Source organism: Eretmochelys imbricata, chromosome 2 (assembly GCF_965152235.1).
Source record: "Eretmochelys imbricata isolate rEreImb1 chromosome 2, rEreImb1.hap1, whole genome shotgun sequence".
In the NCBI taxonomy this organism is placed as follows: Eukaryota; Metazoa; Chordata; order Testudines; family Cheloniidae; genus Eretmochelys; species Eretmochelys imbricata.
The window spans coordinates 182,315,191-182,333,948 of NC_135573.1; the positions used below are offsets into that span (position 1 = coordinate 182,315,191).

The 18,758-nt window shown below is 41.4% G+C and overlaps 1 protein-coding gene across 2 annotated transcripts in view; it reads left to right on the plus strand.

The window, feature by feature from the left end:
* Window positions 1–18,758, plus strand: part of PDE1C (phosphodiesterase 1C) — a 505,580-nt gene that overhangs the window by 78,437 nt on the left and 408,385 nt on the right. Inside the window, exon 1 of one of the 2 annotated variants that reach the window (XM_077809240.1) lies at window positions 3,972–4,056. The exons of the other annotated variant lie outside the window; for it this stretch is intronic. Coding sequence (XP_077665366.1) covers window positions 3,972–4,056 — 85 coding nt within the window. Of the gene's footprint in view, window positions 1–3,971; window positions 4,057–18,758 lie in introns of those variants that run through there. 2 annotated transcript variants of the gene reach the window in all.

Consider the following 18,758-nt stretch of genomic DNA (forward strand, 5'->3'; position numbering starts at 1 on the left):
GAGCCTCTATTATGGTGTCTTTGAAAAGTGTCCATGCAACTTGCAGGGATTTCACTCTAGTCACTGTACCTTTTAATTTCTGTTTAACTAACCTCCTCATTTTTGCATAGTTTCCCTTTCTGAAATTAAATGCTAGAGTGTTGAGGTGTTCTTCCCACCACAGGAATGTTAAATGTTGTTATATTATGGTCACTATTTCCAAACAGTCCTGTTATAGTTACCTTTTGGACCAGATCCTGCGCTCCATGCAGGACTAGATCGAGAGTTGCCTCTCCCCTTGTGGGTTCCTGTACCAGCTGCTCCAAGAAGCAGTCATTTAAAGTATTGAGAAATTTTGTCTCTGCATTTCATCCTGAGGTGACATGTACCCAGTCGGTATGGGGATAATTGAAATCCCCCACTATTATTGAGTTCTTTATTTTGATAGCCTCCGTAATCTCCCTTAGCATTTCATCATCACTATCATTGTCCTGGTCAGGTGGTCGATAATAAATCCCTACTGTTATATTCTTATTAGAGCATAGAATTGCTATCCATAGAGATTCTATGGAACATGTGGATTCATTTAAGATTTTTATTTCTTTTGATTCTACATTTTCTTTCACTTATAGTGCCCCCCCCATGACCTGTTCTGTCCTTCTGATATATTTTGTACCCCGGAATGATTGTGTCCCACTGATCGTCCTCACTCCACCAGGTTTCTGTGATGCCTATTATATCAATATCCTCCTTTAACACGAGGCATGCTAGTTCACCCATCTTATTATTTAGAATTCTAGCATTTGTGTACAAGCACTTTAAAAACTTGTCACTGTTTATTTGTCTGCCCTTTTCTGATGTGTCAGATTCTTTGTGACTGTTTCTCGTCTGATCTGGCCCATACTTTATCCTCTTCCATCCTCTCCTCCTGCCTAAAACCTAGAGAATCTCTATCAATAGACTCTCCTCTAAGAGAAGTCTCTGTCCGATCCACGTGCGCCTCTGCAGCAATCGGCTTTCCCCCATCTCTTAGTTTAAAAACTGCTCTGCAACCTTTTTAATGTTAAGTGCCAGCAGTCTGGATCCACTTTGGTGCGGTGGAGCCCATCCTTCCTGTATAGGCTCCCCCTATACCAAAAGTTTCCCCAGTTCCTAATAAATCTAAACCCCTCCTCTCTACACCATCGTCTCATCCACGCATGGAGACTCTGAAGCTCTGCCTGCCTACCTGGCCCTGCGCGTGGAACTGGAAGCATTTCTGAGAATGCCACCCTAGAGGTCCTGGATTTCAGTCTCTTTCCTAGCAGCCAAAATTTGGCCTGCAGGATGTCTCTCCTACCCTTCCCTATGTCATTGGTACCTACATGTACCATGACTACCAGCTCCTCCCCAGCACTACACATAAGTCTATCTCAGTGGTTCCCAAACTTGTTCTGCCGCTTGTGCAGGGAAAGCCCCTGGCGGGCCGCACTGGTTTGTTTACCTGCCGTGGAGGCAGGTTCGGCCGATCGCGGCTCCCAGTGGCCGCGGTTCGCTGCTCCAGGCCAATGGGAGCTGCTGGAAGTGGCGCGGGCCGAGGGACGTACTGGCTGCCACTTCCAGCAGCTCCCATTGGCCTGGAGCAGCGAACCGCGGCCACTGGGAGCCGCGACTGGCCGAACCTGCGGACGCGGCAGGTAAACAAACTGGCACGGCCCGCCAGGGGCTTTCCCTGCACGAGCGGTGGAACAAGTTTGGGAACCGCTGGTCTATCTAGATGCCTTGAGAGAGATCTGCAACCTTCGCACCAGGCAGGCAAGTCACCATACGGTTCTCCTAGTCATCACAAACCCAGCTATCTATGTTTCTAATGATTGAATCTCCCATTACTAACACCTGCCTTTTCCTAATGACTGGAGTTCCCTCCCACAGAGAGGTAACCTCAGTGCGAGAGGATACCCCAGCATCATCTGGAAGGAGGGTCCCAACTATGGGAAGGTTTCCCTTTGCTCCCATTGACTGCTTTCCTTCTCTGGGCCTTTCATCCTCCTTAACAGCGCAGGAGCTGTATGACCAGAGGTGGGACAAATCTACAGTGTCCTGGAAAGCCTCATCAACATACCTCTCTGCCTCCCTTAGCTACTCCAGTTTCGCGACCTTGGCCTCCAAAGCCCGTACATGGTCTCTGAGGCCAGGAGCACATATGCCACCCGCCCACAGGGCAGGTAATCCTACATACTACACCGAGTGCAATAAACACACATGCCACCGAATGCACACATATGCCACCCGCCCACAGGGCAGGTAATCCTACATACTACACCGAGTGCAATAAACAGGATAGTCCCCACTCTGCTGCTGGGCTTCTGCCTGCATTCTCTCCTACAGCTACCTAGGTAATGATAGGGTTTTTGTTTTAAATCAAGAAGTTTTGATTATAGTTTAGTTTAAAGGTTTTAAAGAATGGCAAGTGTACCTTGCCCCCTTTCCAACTCCCTCTCGAAACTCCCTGTTAGCGGTCCCTGGTCGCAAAGCTCCCTGGTTGCTTGCTCACTGCTTTATAAAGCCCTGGCCTTCTTGATAGCCCTGCCCCCTGACTAAGGATCAGCCTTCTTGATCTGCCACTAACCTGCTATGCAAACATCATAGGTTTCTTAACTGCTCTGCTCCAGTTTGTCCATTCATAAAAATGGACAAATGGCAGTAATGCTTACTTATTTCACCAGTGTATTGCAAAGCTTGGTTAATATTGTCAAAGTGCTTAGAGATCCTTGGACAAAAGTGCTAAATGCAGTGTATTATTTTTGTGGTAGCAACTGCTGAGGAAAGGTAGAGCCTGCAGGCTTTTCAGTTTTTCAGAGGTTTTGCTGGATGCTTCAATGTCACTGATAATTTACTTTTAGTATTGTCTCATAGTTGTATCTGCTCTAATGGTTAAATTACTGCCAATATATGTGTTTTCGGAGATATACAGCTATAAGAAACTGTTCATTGATGGTGCATTATAAGCATGTGTCTTCATGTTACCTTGAGTGGGATTAAAACACTAGTGTTGCCCACAAGCACTGGGCTGGAATTTGAGCACTATAATTTGCTGCACATCTGAAGCCTCCATAAACTAGGAGAGTTATAAAGGCAGGGGTTTAAAGCTAATGTTAGAAAATTATATAATACACAGGTTAAGAAAAGAGTGTCTGTAAATCTGGGTATAGTGCTTAAATTATCCACAAATACTTTGTGTTTGTTTTAAAAGTCATAAGATATATATATAGTGCATAATCAGCAATAACCCAAATTTAGGTGGATAAATTTAACAATACAGTTTAGCATATTAGCAAAAACAGCGAGGAGTCCTTTTGGCACCTTAGAGACTAACAGATTAAGCTCCATGCATCCGAGGAAGTGGGTTCTAGCCCACGAAAGCTTATGCCCAAATAAATTTGTTAGTCTCTAAGGTGCCACAAGGACTTCTTGTTGTTTTTGCTGATACAGACTAACACGGCTACCACTCTGAAACCTGTCACCAGTTTAGATATTAGCATCCAGGTATTTGGGTACATACTTATTAAAAATTGTACAGAGAGTTGGTTGTGGAAAGCAAAATATATCCAATACTACATGGAATACAAGGAGTGCCAGTGCTTAGATTCTAGCAAAATTCAACACTTCAGGTTATTTTAATTGTATACTGAACTCCTACCCAGAAATTTGACAATTGACTTGTTGACTCAGGAGTGTTACACTAATTGCCTGTTAAGTTTGGGTCCCAGAGCCTCTAACCAGTTGTTAAACTCTGAGTAGGCATGTCGATAACACGCCAGCGGCAGTTTTAGGGGGTGGAGAATACTGCTGGGTTCATGTCTTTCGGATTCAGCTCTCTGCGTTAGGAGATGTGTGAAGTCGGGTGTGAGTGCTGCTACAGGCAAAGATACAAGGACAGCTAATTGCTAGCTCAGAAGCTCTGATTCCACGAGGGGAGAACTACTGCTGCTGGAGTACAAACTGACAGGATCATGACAGAGCCAAGCGGTAGAAAAGAAGGATTTAAAAAATGCCGGAGTGCCACTTTCAGCATTGATGGCTTTAGCTTTACAATTGGTGAGGCTTTTTGTTTTAATTCTTGGTTTTATTTCCCTCCCTCCCTTTTCTTCCAGCTTTCTTTGTATATTAGGCACAGTATGAGGAGACTGTTTATCCACCAACAATGCTTTTTGGAATGCATAGATGTCCTGTAACTTTTTCGCTTTGCTTTGTATCCAGCTGTTTCCTTTATTTTCCTCTGTCGAAGAAATTTGCCTTTGACTAGTAGCTGCTCTAAACCCTTTTATCTGTGTTTTTGGAATAGTTTAATTAAGAGATTTGCACAACTTTTTGTTTTGGAGCCTTATCTCAGGAAAGCCTGTGTTTTAGGATTACATGTTTCTAACTTGCTTGATGCATTTTCTTCCGACAAGTCCAGTAACATAAGCACTGGGAGCTTGGGGGTTTGTTTTTTATTATTTCTCTGCTCATCTATTAGGCTTTCAAAAACTTATGACCATGTGCTATTTTCTAGTTAAAGTAGAAACATATAATCTCTTTTTTTTATATATATAAAAAGAAAAAAATTCTAGATTTGTGCATCAGGAGAGGTTTTAATTTCTAGGGCCATGTTTGTTCCTGGTGCAGTTGTTTACATAAGGAATGGGTTTGCTGCTTGGTGTTCATTGTGCTGGCAGGAGAGAAAAAGTGAGCCTTCTCAAAGCTACAGGTGTCTGCAGATTTTTTTTTTCTTTGTGAGGCTTGCTGTGCAAAGGTTAGGCGTGCTGCGTAACCTGAACAGGCTGTTCTTTCAAAATTTTACATCTCACTGGGCTGCATTATGCAAATCCCTGTATATCTCAAAAAGAAAACAAGCCACCATGCCGATTTTATTTTTCTTTGTAATCCAAGTGGGAATTTTGGATAATCTATGTGGAAGAAACCATCACTTTATGTATATCTTTTAGAAATTGACTCAAATTCTGCTCTCTTGCACTAGTGAAGTCAGTGGAGTTTTATTCTGGATTTACATCGGTGTAACTGAGTGCAGAATTTCACTCTCTAATGACGGATGCAAACTTTTTGTTGGATGTGAGAACTTCCTTCTCTCGTCTTCCAAGCCTTTGTCTTGAGTTGTAATGGCTTTTGAACTGTTAAAACCTAAACTTTCTGGGAGAGCTATTTAAAGTTAGAGTATGCACTGCAGGGAAATATTTTCATATAGCAGTATGTTAATGTTCATACAGCACTTTGAAGAGGAAAACTACAACACAAATATTATGCACTATTTTTATTTTACTTTAACTGTGGAGAGGCGACCACCTCTCCATAATAAAATTTCATCAAGATTCCATTATAAAGCCCTGTTTAACACCTTGTATCTTTATGAATAAATAGTTATTTGGCATCACTTTGCATCACTCTGTGGCAGTTTGGGGGACTAGCATTCCCATGGTGCTGTTCTCTTTTGGGCCTCGGAAGGACACATCACTAGCTTAGGCAACAAAGCATTTGTGTGTGTGGTTAATGTTATTAATACATACTTAGAACCAACAAGATTTCTGTTTTGGCTATTTGTCTGTTATTACGAGTTATGCTAGAGAAAACAGAACCAGATTTTGCGTCAAAGGACCTGGATTTAGAATTCCTACTTCTTGGGGTTTAAGGTAGTAGTCATGTTATCTCACAGATGTTTTCCTCAAGATTTATGCACAAACGAAGGAAAGGAAAGCAAGGAAAACAACTAACCATTTTCATGTTATTGTACACTATAGTATGTAGAAATAATAAAATATGATAGGAATATTTCAAAAGGATCTGTGTGGCTTCACAAATGTGCACTGATTTGACGTATGCATTTGTGATAACTTTGCAAACATGCTTCCTAAGATTACTAATACACAAAGGATTCTTGAGTAATCAAATATGTGTAAGTTTCTGTACTGAAGAGTGTGAATATTTCTTAGCGATTGCCTGCCAACTAAAAACTATGAGGAATGGTCTTAACTTTAGTGTTTTTTCCTTTTAATTGGAAGAGAATTCTGCCTCGGTATTTAGAACCAGGTTTTCAAAGAGTCTCAGTGATTCCTTGGAAATACGGAGCTCCCACAACTTTTATTGGGGTTAATAGGAATTGTGGGAACTCAGTACTTTTGAGGATTAGGCACTAATACAGTAACCATATCAGGCTGAAAGCAGTCTGCTGAGGTGGAACTCTGTGTAAAATGACATGCTATGTACATTTTAATCTGTCTATGCATCTAATTGCTGTCTTCCAGCTAGGAGATGACTTACTGTGTGGCTGTTTGCTTAATGATGGTTTACAATTAGACTTATTGTCGCTTTTCTTGGAGAAGGGTTTGAGCCTAATATTGAAGATAAATTGTGTGGGATTGGGGAAATGCCCTTTTTCCACAACTCTGTTCTTTGGTTCCAGGCATTCATGCAACCCTCATAGCGTCATCATTCTGGTGCTGGTCAGTGTCCTGTTCATGCCATAGTGTTAATTAGAGCAAGTTCAAGGCTGCTGTAATTTTCAGCCCGGTACTGGTGGCCCAAAGAAACAGTTCCGGCAGCTGGGAATATCAGGAAAGCAGAGACTCTGGCTATGCTCCTTTCTCCCAGCGACAGCTGTTATAACTGGGGTTGTGAGGAGTCATGGTGTAGTGCTCTACACCAGGTGGAGACTTCCTGAGTAGCCACTTAAATTGGGTTTATGGTCCTTTTGCACTAGTGGAGTTATTCAAAGGGACCACAGTGGGCCTATGAATCAAGTCTAGTGATTTCTATGGGACCATTCAGGATAATAAGTCTACCTAGTAGTAAGTGTTTGTTCTGAGATCTTTATTTGACTCCCCGTTCCATCTGGACATTGCACAGTCTGTGAACTTTTTGCCTGGAGTGGGGCTATTAGATTTGAATTCTTCCAGAAAGATAAATTATCTCTGTAGCCAATTTCCCCATTCAGAAATAAACAAATCAGAGTGCAATTGAAAGTTTAAAAGACTAACGATGAAAACACAGTGCCTGTTTCTTGCCTTGCCACCATGTCTTGTCACTCTGGTGCATAGTGAGTGTAGAACACTAGTGTATCAGAATGCCAGTGTTTTGTATCTACTGTTTCATATCTACCTGGTCTAATTGACTAAACTAAACATGCAAGGAAGTGAAGAATCAGACCCACTGTCCTTCAACTTGAGAAGATGGTAAACAAAAATGTCAACAAGATTATATTTTCCTTCTTTGTTGTTCATTTTTTTTATGATTAAAAGCTAATTTTAACTCCGTGCTTTTCATATCCAGAAGTGTTTGAATAGCATTTTGTTCTAAGTATCCTAGTCACATGAGTCTAATGAATGTATCGTTATAGAATACAGTTATAACGATTAGAAGTAACTGAATTGGTTGGGAATTCTACTGTAACTCAACATTGTTTAGGTACTGGGGGGGAACACTGACCTGAAATAAATGGTTTTATGGGTGTGATTCATAATAATGTTGTCCACCATTTATGAGATCTTGCGGCAAAGATTCTCTGAGCTCCACTGTCATTAAAAAGGACTCCGGCACCATTCTGCGTGCTGAGCTCCAGTTAAAATAAATGGGAGCTTTGTGTCCAGATCAATGGTAGTTCAGTCTCTGGTCAATATTTGTTCATAAGCTCTGTTTGCTCTGTGTCTTCAAAGTCTGTGATTTTCTGATTCATTGATTGAACCCCATTTTGATGTTAAATTTCAAGTGGTGACCCAGGGAAGTGTATTTATGAAGTGCACACACACACACACACACAATGTTCTTATTAGGTCACTGCAGAAATTTACCTTGGTCATCTATTTTGTGCATTGGTTATATAAATATTGTGACTTGTGAAGATATGTGCACTGTTTATTTAAATCTGTCATATGACTCCAGGCAGGAGCGGGGCTGGAGAACTTTTAAGTAAAGGTTCTACAGTGAAGCAGAGTGTGAGAGTGTAGCTTTATTAGAATAAGGCAAACTGCTTTACCCCTAAAGTTCCTTGTTAGAGGAAAATGATTCTGTGTTTCTCTGACATTTTCACTTGAAAGGCTCTTAGCAGAAGTTCCAATATTCAAACTAGCTGACATGTATGGTTCAGATTTTTATTCAAAGAGGGTTGTGGACAATCAAGCATCAAACAAGTGAGAAAGATACGAAGTTTGCACTGTACTTATTTTTCTGTTCAATTGAAAGACTGTCTTTACATTAGCTAGATAATAGTTGCTATTTATGTGTACTGTAACTTTAAATTTTTAGGAGTTCTTCTGATGGCAGTTGCCATTTTTAATCTGATCAGATGCTATCTGCTACAGAGGAAACACCCACACTGTACTCTTTTATGGAAGTTTTACTTTTGTTCTGTTTTTATTCTCTTAACGTAAAATAAATGTCAATCTGACTGACCATACATAGTTGTTTTTTACGTACCGGAAATGATAACAAGTATTGCCCACACATTCTTAGGAATAATTTTTTTTCAATCTTTGGGGGAAAAACAAGGGAATTGTTATATCACATTGACACCCCTGAGGGAGGGGGGTAGGGAGCCTTAATTTATCTTTCCTGTAATGAGGTTGCATTTTTTTCATGGTCGTCACAATGGGATTCCCTTCAGCTTCTTCAGAAGTGCAGTGTTAACTCCTGGAGCTCGCTTGATCATCTGCAAAAGCTTTTAGAAGAGGTACTTTTGGTGGAAAACATCTTTGCAGTTGAGATGGTATGGGTGCCTCACCCCACATTTGTTCTGTGCTGCTCACATATACTTCTCTTCTTTAAAGAGCCATGTTAGTGCATTAGGACGGCACCTGGAGTCAGCACTGCACTTCCCAAATACAAGCAGATTACAAACATCCCACTAACTATGCTATGCGTTAACCTAATTTAGTGGCTTTTCAGATTTTTCCTTCTGTGGATTGCTGTGAAAGAAAATGATCACTCTTTGGTGGCCAAGGTAAAATGCATTTCGTGGGCTGAGTCCATTTTCTAGAGGCGATATGTCCAATGTCAGGAAAAACAACATAATTGGTACCACTGTTGGCAGAGACGTTGAGGAGCCTGAAGTACATTTCCACCTCTGGAACTGGGGCTTCCAAGTCAGGACTGAATTCTAGTTTGGGAGTAGTGTGAAGAGACCTCCGCTTGCATATGAATGAGCTGTTTCTGTTCTGCAGATAGAAAACTTCAGTCACTAGAGATTTCAGTCAGCATATTTCACCAGTAGTAAGCTGTTCCATGAATTTTTAAAAAACCCTGTTCCAGTGATGCAACTAAAAGAGTTCTGCTTACCACTGTTTTTAGATAGAGAAGAACTGATATTAGTAATTTTGATGTTTAGGTCAAGTATCTTGCCACCTGAACCAGTAGAACTGGGAATTCTAAGCATGATACTGTGATACTAACCTAGCTATATGATAAAAATGTATGTCTTTATTTTAATTATTTTATTAAATAATTTGTCACAATACTCTGAAACCAATATAGATACAATATGATATAAAGAAAGGAAAAACAATTGTAGAGAAAAGAAAACTGACAACAAATATATTGTATGCAGTGTTGTTGTAGCCATGTTGGTCTCAAGGTATTAGAGACACAAGGTGGATGAGGTAATATCTTTTATTGGACTAACGTCTGTTGGTGAGAGAGACAAGCTTTCAAGCTTACACATAACTTCTCTACAGGTCTGGTTCAGGTTTTTACCAGACCTGAAGAAGAGCTCTGTGTAAGCTCTAAAGCTTGTCTCTCTCACCAACAGAAGTTGGTCCAATAAAAGATATTACCTCACTCACCTTGTCTCTCTAAGAAACTTTTTGTGGAACGAGAATCTAAAAAGGTATAAGTTGCTATTAACTCCATTCCCAAATTACAAAGCTGGACTCAAACCTGTCTGATATGTCTGTTTGCTATGCATGAAATTCACTTCACTTCCATGGATGTTCAGATCAGAATTATGTGGGTGAGGTGTAGACTTGTGCTGGCCCTCTACACAGTGGTGAATTGCACCCTGCTGCAATAATAAGCAACATGAATTCCTGTTATGATTCGCTCTTTTACGTCTTTGCAGTTGTGGTTCCTACATGGGGAATAAATATTTGATAGTGGGCTCTTCAATCTCACAGAGCACAGTGGAACACCATCCAATGGAGAGAAGGTGTAAATTTTTAAGAGTAGTTGCCTGTTGGAACAATTTTCCAAAGGTCATGGTGGATTCTCCATCATGGGCAATTTTTAAATTAAGATTGGATGTTTTTCTAAAAGACAAGCTCTAGGAATTATTTTGGGGAAGCTCTATATACAGGAGGTCAGGCTAGATGATCACAATAGTCCCTTCTGGCCTGGGAATCTCTTAATCTATAAGGGAGAGAGGGATTTCAATGGGAGTAGGGGGCTCAACATTTCATAGGTGTGCTCAGCACTTTATAGGATGGAGCCTACATGAGCTTTACTAGAAAGTTACTTTACTTCCACTGCAAAGGCCTGGCAATCCTTTAATAGAGTTATGATGATTTACACCAACTGAGGACTTATCTGCTTCTTGTACTAGACCACTTTGCCCCATGGTATATATCTTGGCACACAATTAAAAAGTCTGTGTCCTGGGTTGACCTCTTGTATGTCAAAATAATTCTGAGGTGAAAGATCATTGCCAGTTCTGAGGCCAAACTCAGTGGAGTTGAAACGGGATCAGATTCGTGCTGTGGCACCTTAGTATGGATCACTTCTAAAGTATTTTTTTCCCTGTCAATTTCATTTCTAAGGGAAGCTGTGAAATGTAAAACCTTTGCACTGTGTTTTGACATGTGAGAGCAGGCAGCATTATCCGCCATGGTTGGGCCTTGCATGTAGGAAAATAAGCTCATAAGCTTTAGACAAGGAGGAAAGGTGATAGTGGATAAAATCATTATTGTCACTCCTAAGGAGAATTCCTCTGATTACCTTGTATAATTTTTTTGAATTTTGACTGTCTGAGGCAAATCCTGCCCTCAACTTTCTAGATATGTAACATCACCACTGTGATTCAACTGATTTATCTATCTTACAATAGTATCTGAGCATGAGATTGTGTGTACAACCCTTACTGGCAGCAAAAGGGTTAATGAGAGCCTGAAGCTCAATTAGACCAATTCTCTATACCTGGAAGGGATGTAGACTCAATTTGTTATCAGACCCTGCTGAGGAAGAGCTGATTGTCATCATAAAGGAAGGAATTCAGAAGAACAGTGAGGAGAGAGACCCAGGAAGCTGGAGATCTAGGAGAGAAGGGGTCTAGGGCAGTGGCTCTCATCTTGTCCAGACTACTGTACCCATTCCAGGAATCTGATTTGTTTTGCATACCCCCAAGTTTCACCTCACTTAAAAACTATTTGCTTTCAAAATCAAACATAAAAATACAAAAGTCACAGCACACTATTACTGAAAAATGTCTGTCTTTCTAATTTTTACCATATAATTCTAAAATAAATCAATTGGAATATACATACTATACTTAAATTTCAGTGTATAGTGTATATAGAGCAGTATAAACTAGTCATTTATGACGTTTTAGTTTGTACTGACTTCACTAGTGCTTTTTTTGTAGCCTGTTGTAAAATTAGGCAAATATCTAGATATCAGTTGATGTACCCCCCTGGAAGATCTGTGTGTACCCCCAAGCGTACATGTATCTCCAGTTGAGAGCCTGCTCCTGCCTTCTGTGGTGGGGGGGGAAGTATGGGGAAGCTACAGGAAGGAGCTAACTCTGTGGTGGGCCCTAAAACAGGGGCAAGGTTCCAGGTATGTAGCCCTGTGGGTCAAAGAACCCAGAGGGACTAAACTCAGGCCCAGGGTGGGTACCAGCAGCTAAAGTTCTTCGTGGTTTTGTTCGGGGGTGTTTGAGTTCTGTTGGGGAGAAACCCAGGAACCTGCTACTCTGAAAGAAGAGTGGGATTGAAGAGGAGCCCGGAAGCAGAAGAGTGGGATTGAAGAGGAGCCTGGGAGCGGGGAGAGAGACTGTATGGATGACTACTAGTGTTGCTGGAAACTTTATTTGGGATATTGTTACCCTGGAAGGGTTGAGACTACATGACCTTGGTGGAAGGACAAGTTGCTAGAAGAACGGAATCACCACTGGCCCTGAATGGCTGTCAGAACAAGGCCACTGGGGGAAAGGTCCTGCTGTGCTTTGCCCTGCCATGAGGGGGTATGTCAGCTGGTGAGTCACTCTTCAATAGAGCACCTCACATTCTTTAATGTATTTATCCCCACAACACCCTTGTGAGGTAGGGAAGTGCTATTATCCCCATTTTACAGATGGCGAAATGAGGCACAGGCGAACTGACCAACTAAATGACTTGCCCAAGGTTACACAGGAAGTCTGCAGCAGAGTGAGGAACTGAGCCCATGTCTCCCGAATCCTAGACTAGCATCCCAACCACTGGATCATGCTACTTCTTTAGGGAGAGGAAGCAGAGAGGGAGCACACGGCTCATAAGTGTATATGAACCACAGAGCAGTGTTCCAATATGGCTGTCTCTGGTAGCAGAGATGGGTTGTTCAGGGGCATAAACAATGGGGTTGTCTCTCTGTCTTTTATGTATGGTGTTGGATGGGGAGCACAGTGAGAGGCTGCACCGATGATTTCCAACCCTGGGGGAGGGAAGATTCCTTCTGCAAGCCCTGTTTACTTAAGCTTTATCCAGGGATCAATGAGACTTTTAGCTGAGTAACAGCTGCAAGTTACAGCCTGCAGAAGGTGCTAAACTCAATACGAATCAAATAGTCAGTGTTTCATGTCTGCCTAACAAAATTATCTTGTTTTGCACTTCACAGTCATTAGTCTCATTAAATCCATTGACCTGTAAAATAACTAATTAAGATCTGTAGCAGTAAGAGAATATTTGCAGATACTATAAAATTACAAATAAATACAATGTAAACCATTCAAACTGAGTTCCTTTTTTTCTTGACAAGACTCAAGTTCGGGTGTTTGTATTTCCCTGATAACACCTAAAGTAGCGTAAGGAATGCAGGGAAATCGGCTCCTTGCATTTGGTATCAGAGATGTCACATATTGTCGCAGGAGAATCATAGAAGCCTGAACTCCAATCTCACCAGTTTAGGAAAAGCATTTAAATTCACTGCTTAGAACATTTCTATTTAGCTGTCTTAGTCTGGGTTACCTCGTAGGACCACAGAAGTTAGAGGAAGGAAAGACTTTTAGGTAATCTAATCAATATCTCCTCCAGAGTTTGTTATGGCCACTGTAATTTTAAATAATTCACCTTGGATACACTGGTGGCCAAACAAACCTGGTATGAAACAAGCCTGAATTTAGGAAGTTTCCCTCTCTTACCAAATCTAAATTATGAGAGAAATCAAAGATAGAAAGTGGTTGATTTTTTTTCTATTAAAGTTGTGTATTTCTGACCAATACAAGAATTGGAGACTGGGAGAGAGAGCTTTCAAATCTAACTGTCTTTTGGGATTTGTTCTGCCACAGAACTATTTTTTAAAAAATTCTTATGCTCTGCTAATTAGCCTGTTTTTCGTATGCAGGGTAGATGCATGTTTGTGGTTCTGTAGCTATGTGTAGACAAATAAAAGGCTGACTAACACTGTTCTCATTTACACCAATGTAAATCTGGAGTAACACCACTCAAGTCAAGGGGTATGAAACAGCATAGCTCCACTGAGGTTAAGAAAGCTACAATGATTTACACTAGCTGAGAATCTGGCCTCAAAGATTTACACTAGTGTGGAGCTGGAGTAATTTAGAAAATAATCTGACCTATAATTGAAGCAAATTAAATCACACAGGGTGAAGCCTACCAGCCATATGCATTTTCCATAGCGCATTTCCAAGAATTCATAAACAATTGTGTTGATTTTTCCTAGCTGCTCTCTCCAGTGACATAGATTGTACTTAATAGTTCCACTGAAACCTGACCCTGGATTTCTAATAGCTACCAACTTGAGATTTCCAGGACTCAGAATTTAACCCCTGGTATTACATCAGTATCTGGATCCTATGATCTCTGGCTGTTTTCAAAGTTGAAAATGTGATGAGTGGAAAGTTGTAGTAATTACTGAACAGATGCACTTAATAAGGTCTCTACTGGATTTCCAGCTGGCAACTAGAGCGGTGTGCTGGGACAATGTGACTGCAGTCACTCGGATCATTATGTGACATCACATCCTCCTCCTTGTTGTCATAGCAGCTGTAATCATTCCCCTGAAAACTTCCCCAAAGAAGACTGCAAACATCATCTTTCTCCATTAAGTGGAAGTTCATGGTGTTTTGTTGTTTGCTGCTACTGTATGATGCCATTTCTTATTCCTATTCATTTAAGACCTTCTTCCCCTACAATTTACACTGATGTGTTAGGCAGTGTTACAGACCATCAAATGTTGTGCAGCTGGGGGATAAACAATTGCTCAGCCAATGCAACTTTAATTTTTACCTACAATTCCTTTACTCTTCCAGCATCAGAGTTCTCCCAAGCAGACCACATTAGCGAGAAGTAAATGTAAGTTGAACCAGATTTAAGGAATGCTGGGCCTGATTCTTAACTTACATCAGTTTCAAGTCAGTGTAACTCTATTAGACTTCAGTAGAACTATAGCTGATTTATACTTGTGAGAGGAGAATTGGGAGTACTGTTGGTATCAATGTCATTTTGTCATCTATTTTAGTATTAATGTAGAACATTAAAGCTGAAATCATTCTAAAAATTTAACTTAGTATTCTCTTCCCCATTTATGTGGATTTCTCATTTTTTTTGCCATTCTTTCAAGTTGGATGCTGTTTTATCAGTTTCCCTTTTCATTTTGTAGTCTTTCATTTCTGGTTCTGATATGCTTGCACAATGCTAATATAACTGGGTTTCCAAAGATGTAGGGAAACGGTGACTGCAATACAACTTCCGCTAGAATTTTCTTCCTCCCCTTTGGTATTCACTTTCCATGAAAACTGTTCAATTGAGTTTTTGCTGAGATAAAACAAATGCTAAGCCATCATGCTCCAGTATACATACACAGTGCATTTTTTGATATGCCACAGAGGCAGACATGAAGCAACAGCAGAGAAGTTCCAGTAGCAGAGTTTTAACGTTAGTTAAAATAATGCAAATAATGAGACCTACAGTATATTGAAAATATGAAAATATATATTGAAAATATACTGTAGGAAAAGGATTTATGGGCAAAATATTCCTCTAACCTATAGAGTAATACTAATACCAGTTCTTGGGTATACCACCCGTGTGGATCCTATAGTCAATAATCATAATTTTTTCACTATGGTATTCAGCTTTCTCAACATGTATAGATCACCAACAGGAGAATATTGTCCCCAGGCCATGATCCTGCGATTGAATGTGCACACATGAATCCCCATTGAAGTCAATGGAGCTTTACTTAGGTGCACTCATTCACAGTCCGCTGCAGGATTGGGGCCTCCTTTAATTGCCTAGCAAAGGTACATTCCACAATCAGTGGAGAATAACTCACTTTTTCTTTAAAAAATGTACACTGAAATTTTAACTGAGCAGAATTGCGCTCTTGGGACACTGAATAGCTGGTGAAGAATAGGCTGTACCCTTGAGATTCATAGGTGGTGAAGCCTGTTGGCCTTATTGCAAGTTGCATTAAGGGCTAGCTCCATCTCCTATTAAAGTCAATGGGACTCTTACCACTGATTTCCTAGATAAGGAAGCTTCCACTTGGACTCAATATAACTTTGAATGTATTATTCTTTTCTTTATGGACACATGGTTCATGCCCAAATTAATAAAATTTTTTGAGGAAAATATTAACTAAGAACTACCTCTCCAATTTTTATAAGTGAGATAATGTATATAATGGGCTGTTAATTTTCACTGCTGAGAGTGCTGAATATGTAGAGAACAGATGAAAAATCTTCTCTCAATTTGCAATAGTTTGGGGTTATACTTCCTCCTCCACTCCCAGCAATGGACTTATTAAATATCCAGATGCACATGTACTATAAAGAATCAATGGAATTTGAACTGAAGACTGTCATCATTAAACTGTGGCTTGACTAATCCTTGAAGTGCAGTTCTATCCTCCCCCCCCCCCAATGACTCTGTAAAAATATAATCTTTGAGGGTTCTAAGGTTTGTTTTTCTCTCAGTGACTCCATATATTTGTGCAACCCTGAAAATTGAGGAGATAATTTGGCCTGCAGGATTGTTAATACTGGTGGTGATGTGCAAGAAGGAAAAAACACAGACTGTGTTTGCAGGGCTGGTGACTTGCGTGCAGGAGAGAAGAGACACCCTATAGCTTTACTTGTAAACTGAGCAAATTTAATATGGAGAGAGTAATTGAGAAATAATAGCATAAAATCCCACAATGCCACTTTTACAATAGCTTTTCAGAATCGAAACGTGTTTTAAGTTATAGAACAATCTCATCTAATGGAGAGAACTCTACATAGCAGCAGTTCTGTCCTGCCCCAGTAGATGGCATTGGGACATATACTTTACTCATAAGCTCTCTTAAGACTTTTGCAAACTCACTTGTATGAAGTGTTTTAGAGAGACAAGGTGGATAAGGTACTATCTTTCATTGGACCAAATTCTGTTGGTGAGAGAGAGAGAGAAGCTTTCAAGCATACATAGTGCTCTTCTTTAGAAGCGTGGCTTTCTGTGGGCTCTATTTGCTTACTCCTGGGGGCATTCTGTGCCAAAAAAATAAATTCTGCTCACAATATTTTAAAAATTCTGCACATTTTATTTGTCAAAATAACACTACATAGTCATGCCAGTTTTAATTATTTTGGTGATTTATTTCAAAATACCTGTCAGCAAGTATGTTTGTAACAATACAGACACACACAAAATTTTCCCTAGGGGTAGAGAGTTAAAGAAACCCGTATGACAACCCAGTTCCTGTTTTTCTTGCCCCCACTCCCCCGAGCTTAGCTGGGGGGGGCAGACATCCACAACCACCCCAGAGCCCACCTGCGCACCTCCCAGCCACTAAACCCAACCCCCCTCCTTCCCAGAGCCTAACCTTGGGATGTCCCAGCCCAGATACCCACACCCTATCCCTCCCAGAGCCCAGCCAGAAGGCCCCCTGGCCCAGATACCTGCATATATTCCCCAGAGCTCAGGAATCCAGAGGGAGAGACAGCCTGATGCTCGCTGCCAGGCTTGCACAGAGTTTCCTGTGCGTCGCTCTCTCCTTCCCTCAGTGTGTGATGGGAACTGCAGCTGCCAGGAACCCTGTAGCTCAGTGGTTCTCAACCAGGGTTATGCAGTCTCCAGGGGGTCCGTGAGCCCTTTCAAGGGGTCCGCGGGGCCCTGCGGCTGAAGCCCCAATCCCTGGTGCCCCCCTGAAGGGTTGAAGCTGGGGAAGGCGCAGGGCTGAATACCTGAGACCTGGTGCTCTCTGTGGGGCAGAAGCCCTGACCCCATGGGCAGAGTTGGGGACGTGGAGGGCATTGTACCCCCCCACCCCAATGCAGCACAAGATCATGGCAGTCCTGGGGAGGGGCTTTGGGGGAAGGGCCCCGCCCTGCACTCACTGGTGGCAGGAGGTGGAGCGATTTTAAAGTCTTTTTTTAACCTTAAAGTCTTAAATCAGAGTTTCAAAATGCATTTTTAGTTTCATTTAAAAAAATGAAATAGGGAATCAAAATCAGTTTTGGAATGAGACCATATGGAGAGTGTACAAATCTATGATAAACCATGCAACCCTGCTGAGCCAGGACTGAAACCTCAGTCCTGCCAAAAAATGAGGTCTTTACCACTAGGTCTGTTAGCTGTGACCTGTAGAAGTGCCATTATGTTCTCTCTAGGTTGTAGCTGGTCAGTAGTGGGCCACATGCATGTCATGCCAAATCCTGCTTTCACTGACATCAATGGCAAAAAATCCTCCCATTGACATTCCTTGGGGTAGAAATGGCCCATTACTCCTGTTGATTGCTAAGGGAACTGGATCAGACCCCAAATTATCTATGTCAAAATCATTAAGCTTTATTATAATGTCATCTTCAAACAACAGCCAGCAGATGAGTTTTCAGTTGTACTGAAAGTTTGAAGGGGTGAGAGACAAAGAAATATTAGTTTAAAAGTCAAAATTTTAAATCAATGTAATTTCTAATGACCTAATGACTCAGTTTGACCTATTTCCTTCAAACTTTGCTGTAAGAGTAAATCTGGGAATTGACTTTGGCATGAAAAATTGGCTTGGCCAGACATAATAGTGCTAAAATAGGACTTTTCCACTAATTTCAGTTATTATCTTAATGATGGAACAATGACTGCCTCTTTATAGTAAGTGTACTGTAGAAAGGTGCAGTACTTGGGCCATGTCTACATTACACAAGTAAGTCGACGTACATTAGGTCGATTTAGAGTCACCTCACTGTGAGGTGGTTTTCACGTCCACTGAAATACTGTGGTTTTCACGTCCACACTACACTCCTGTCGGTGATGTGTGTCCTCACCAGGAGCGCTTGCACTGACCTAAGAAGGGCTGCCTGGGCTCTCAGCTCCCCGTGGGAGGGAGCTCTGTGCAGAGCGGGGAGCTGAGAGACAGGGCAGCAAATGGGAGCTGCGGGGAGTCCACAGCCTGGGTTCTAAGTGCCAGGCAGCGAGTCTCCCACTGTCAGCACTGCTGGGGCTCACAGCTGGAACACTTCACCCCCCCACTCAATTTCAAAACAGGGACCCTACCAGCAGTGAAATTTACATTCTTGTCAATTTCTTGGCTCTGGCTTCAGCCACTCTGACAGCCAACAGGTGATGCAAGTAACA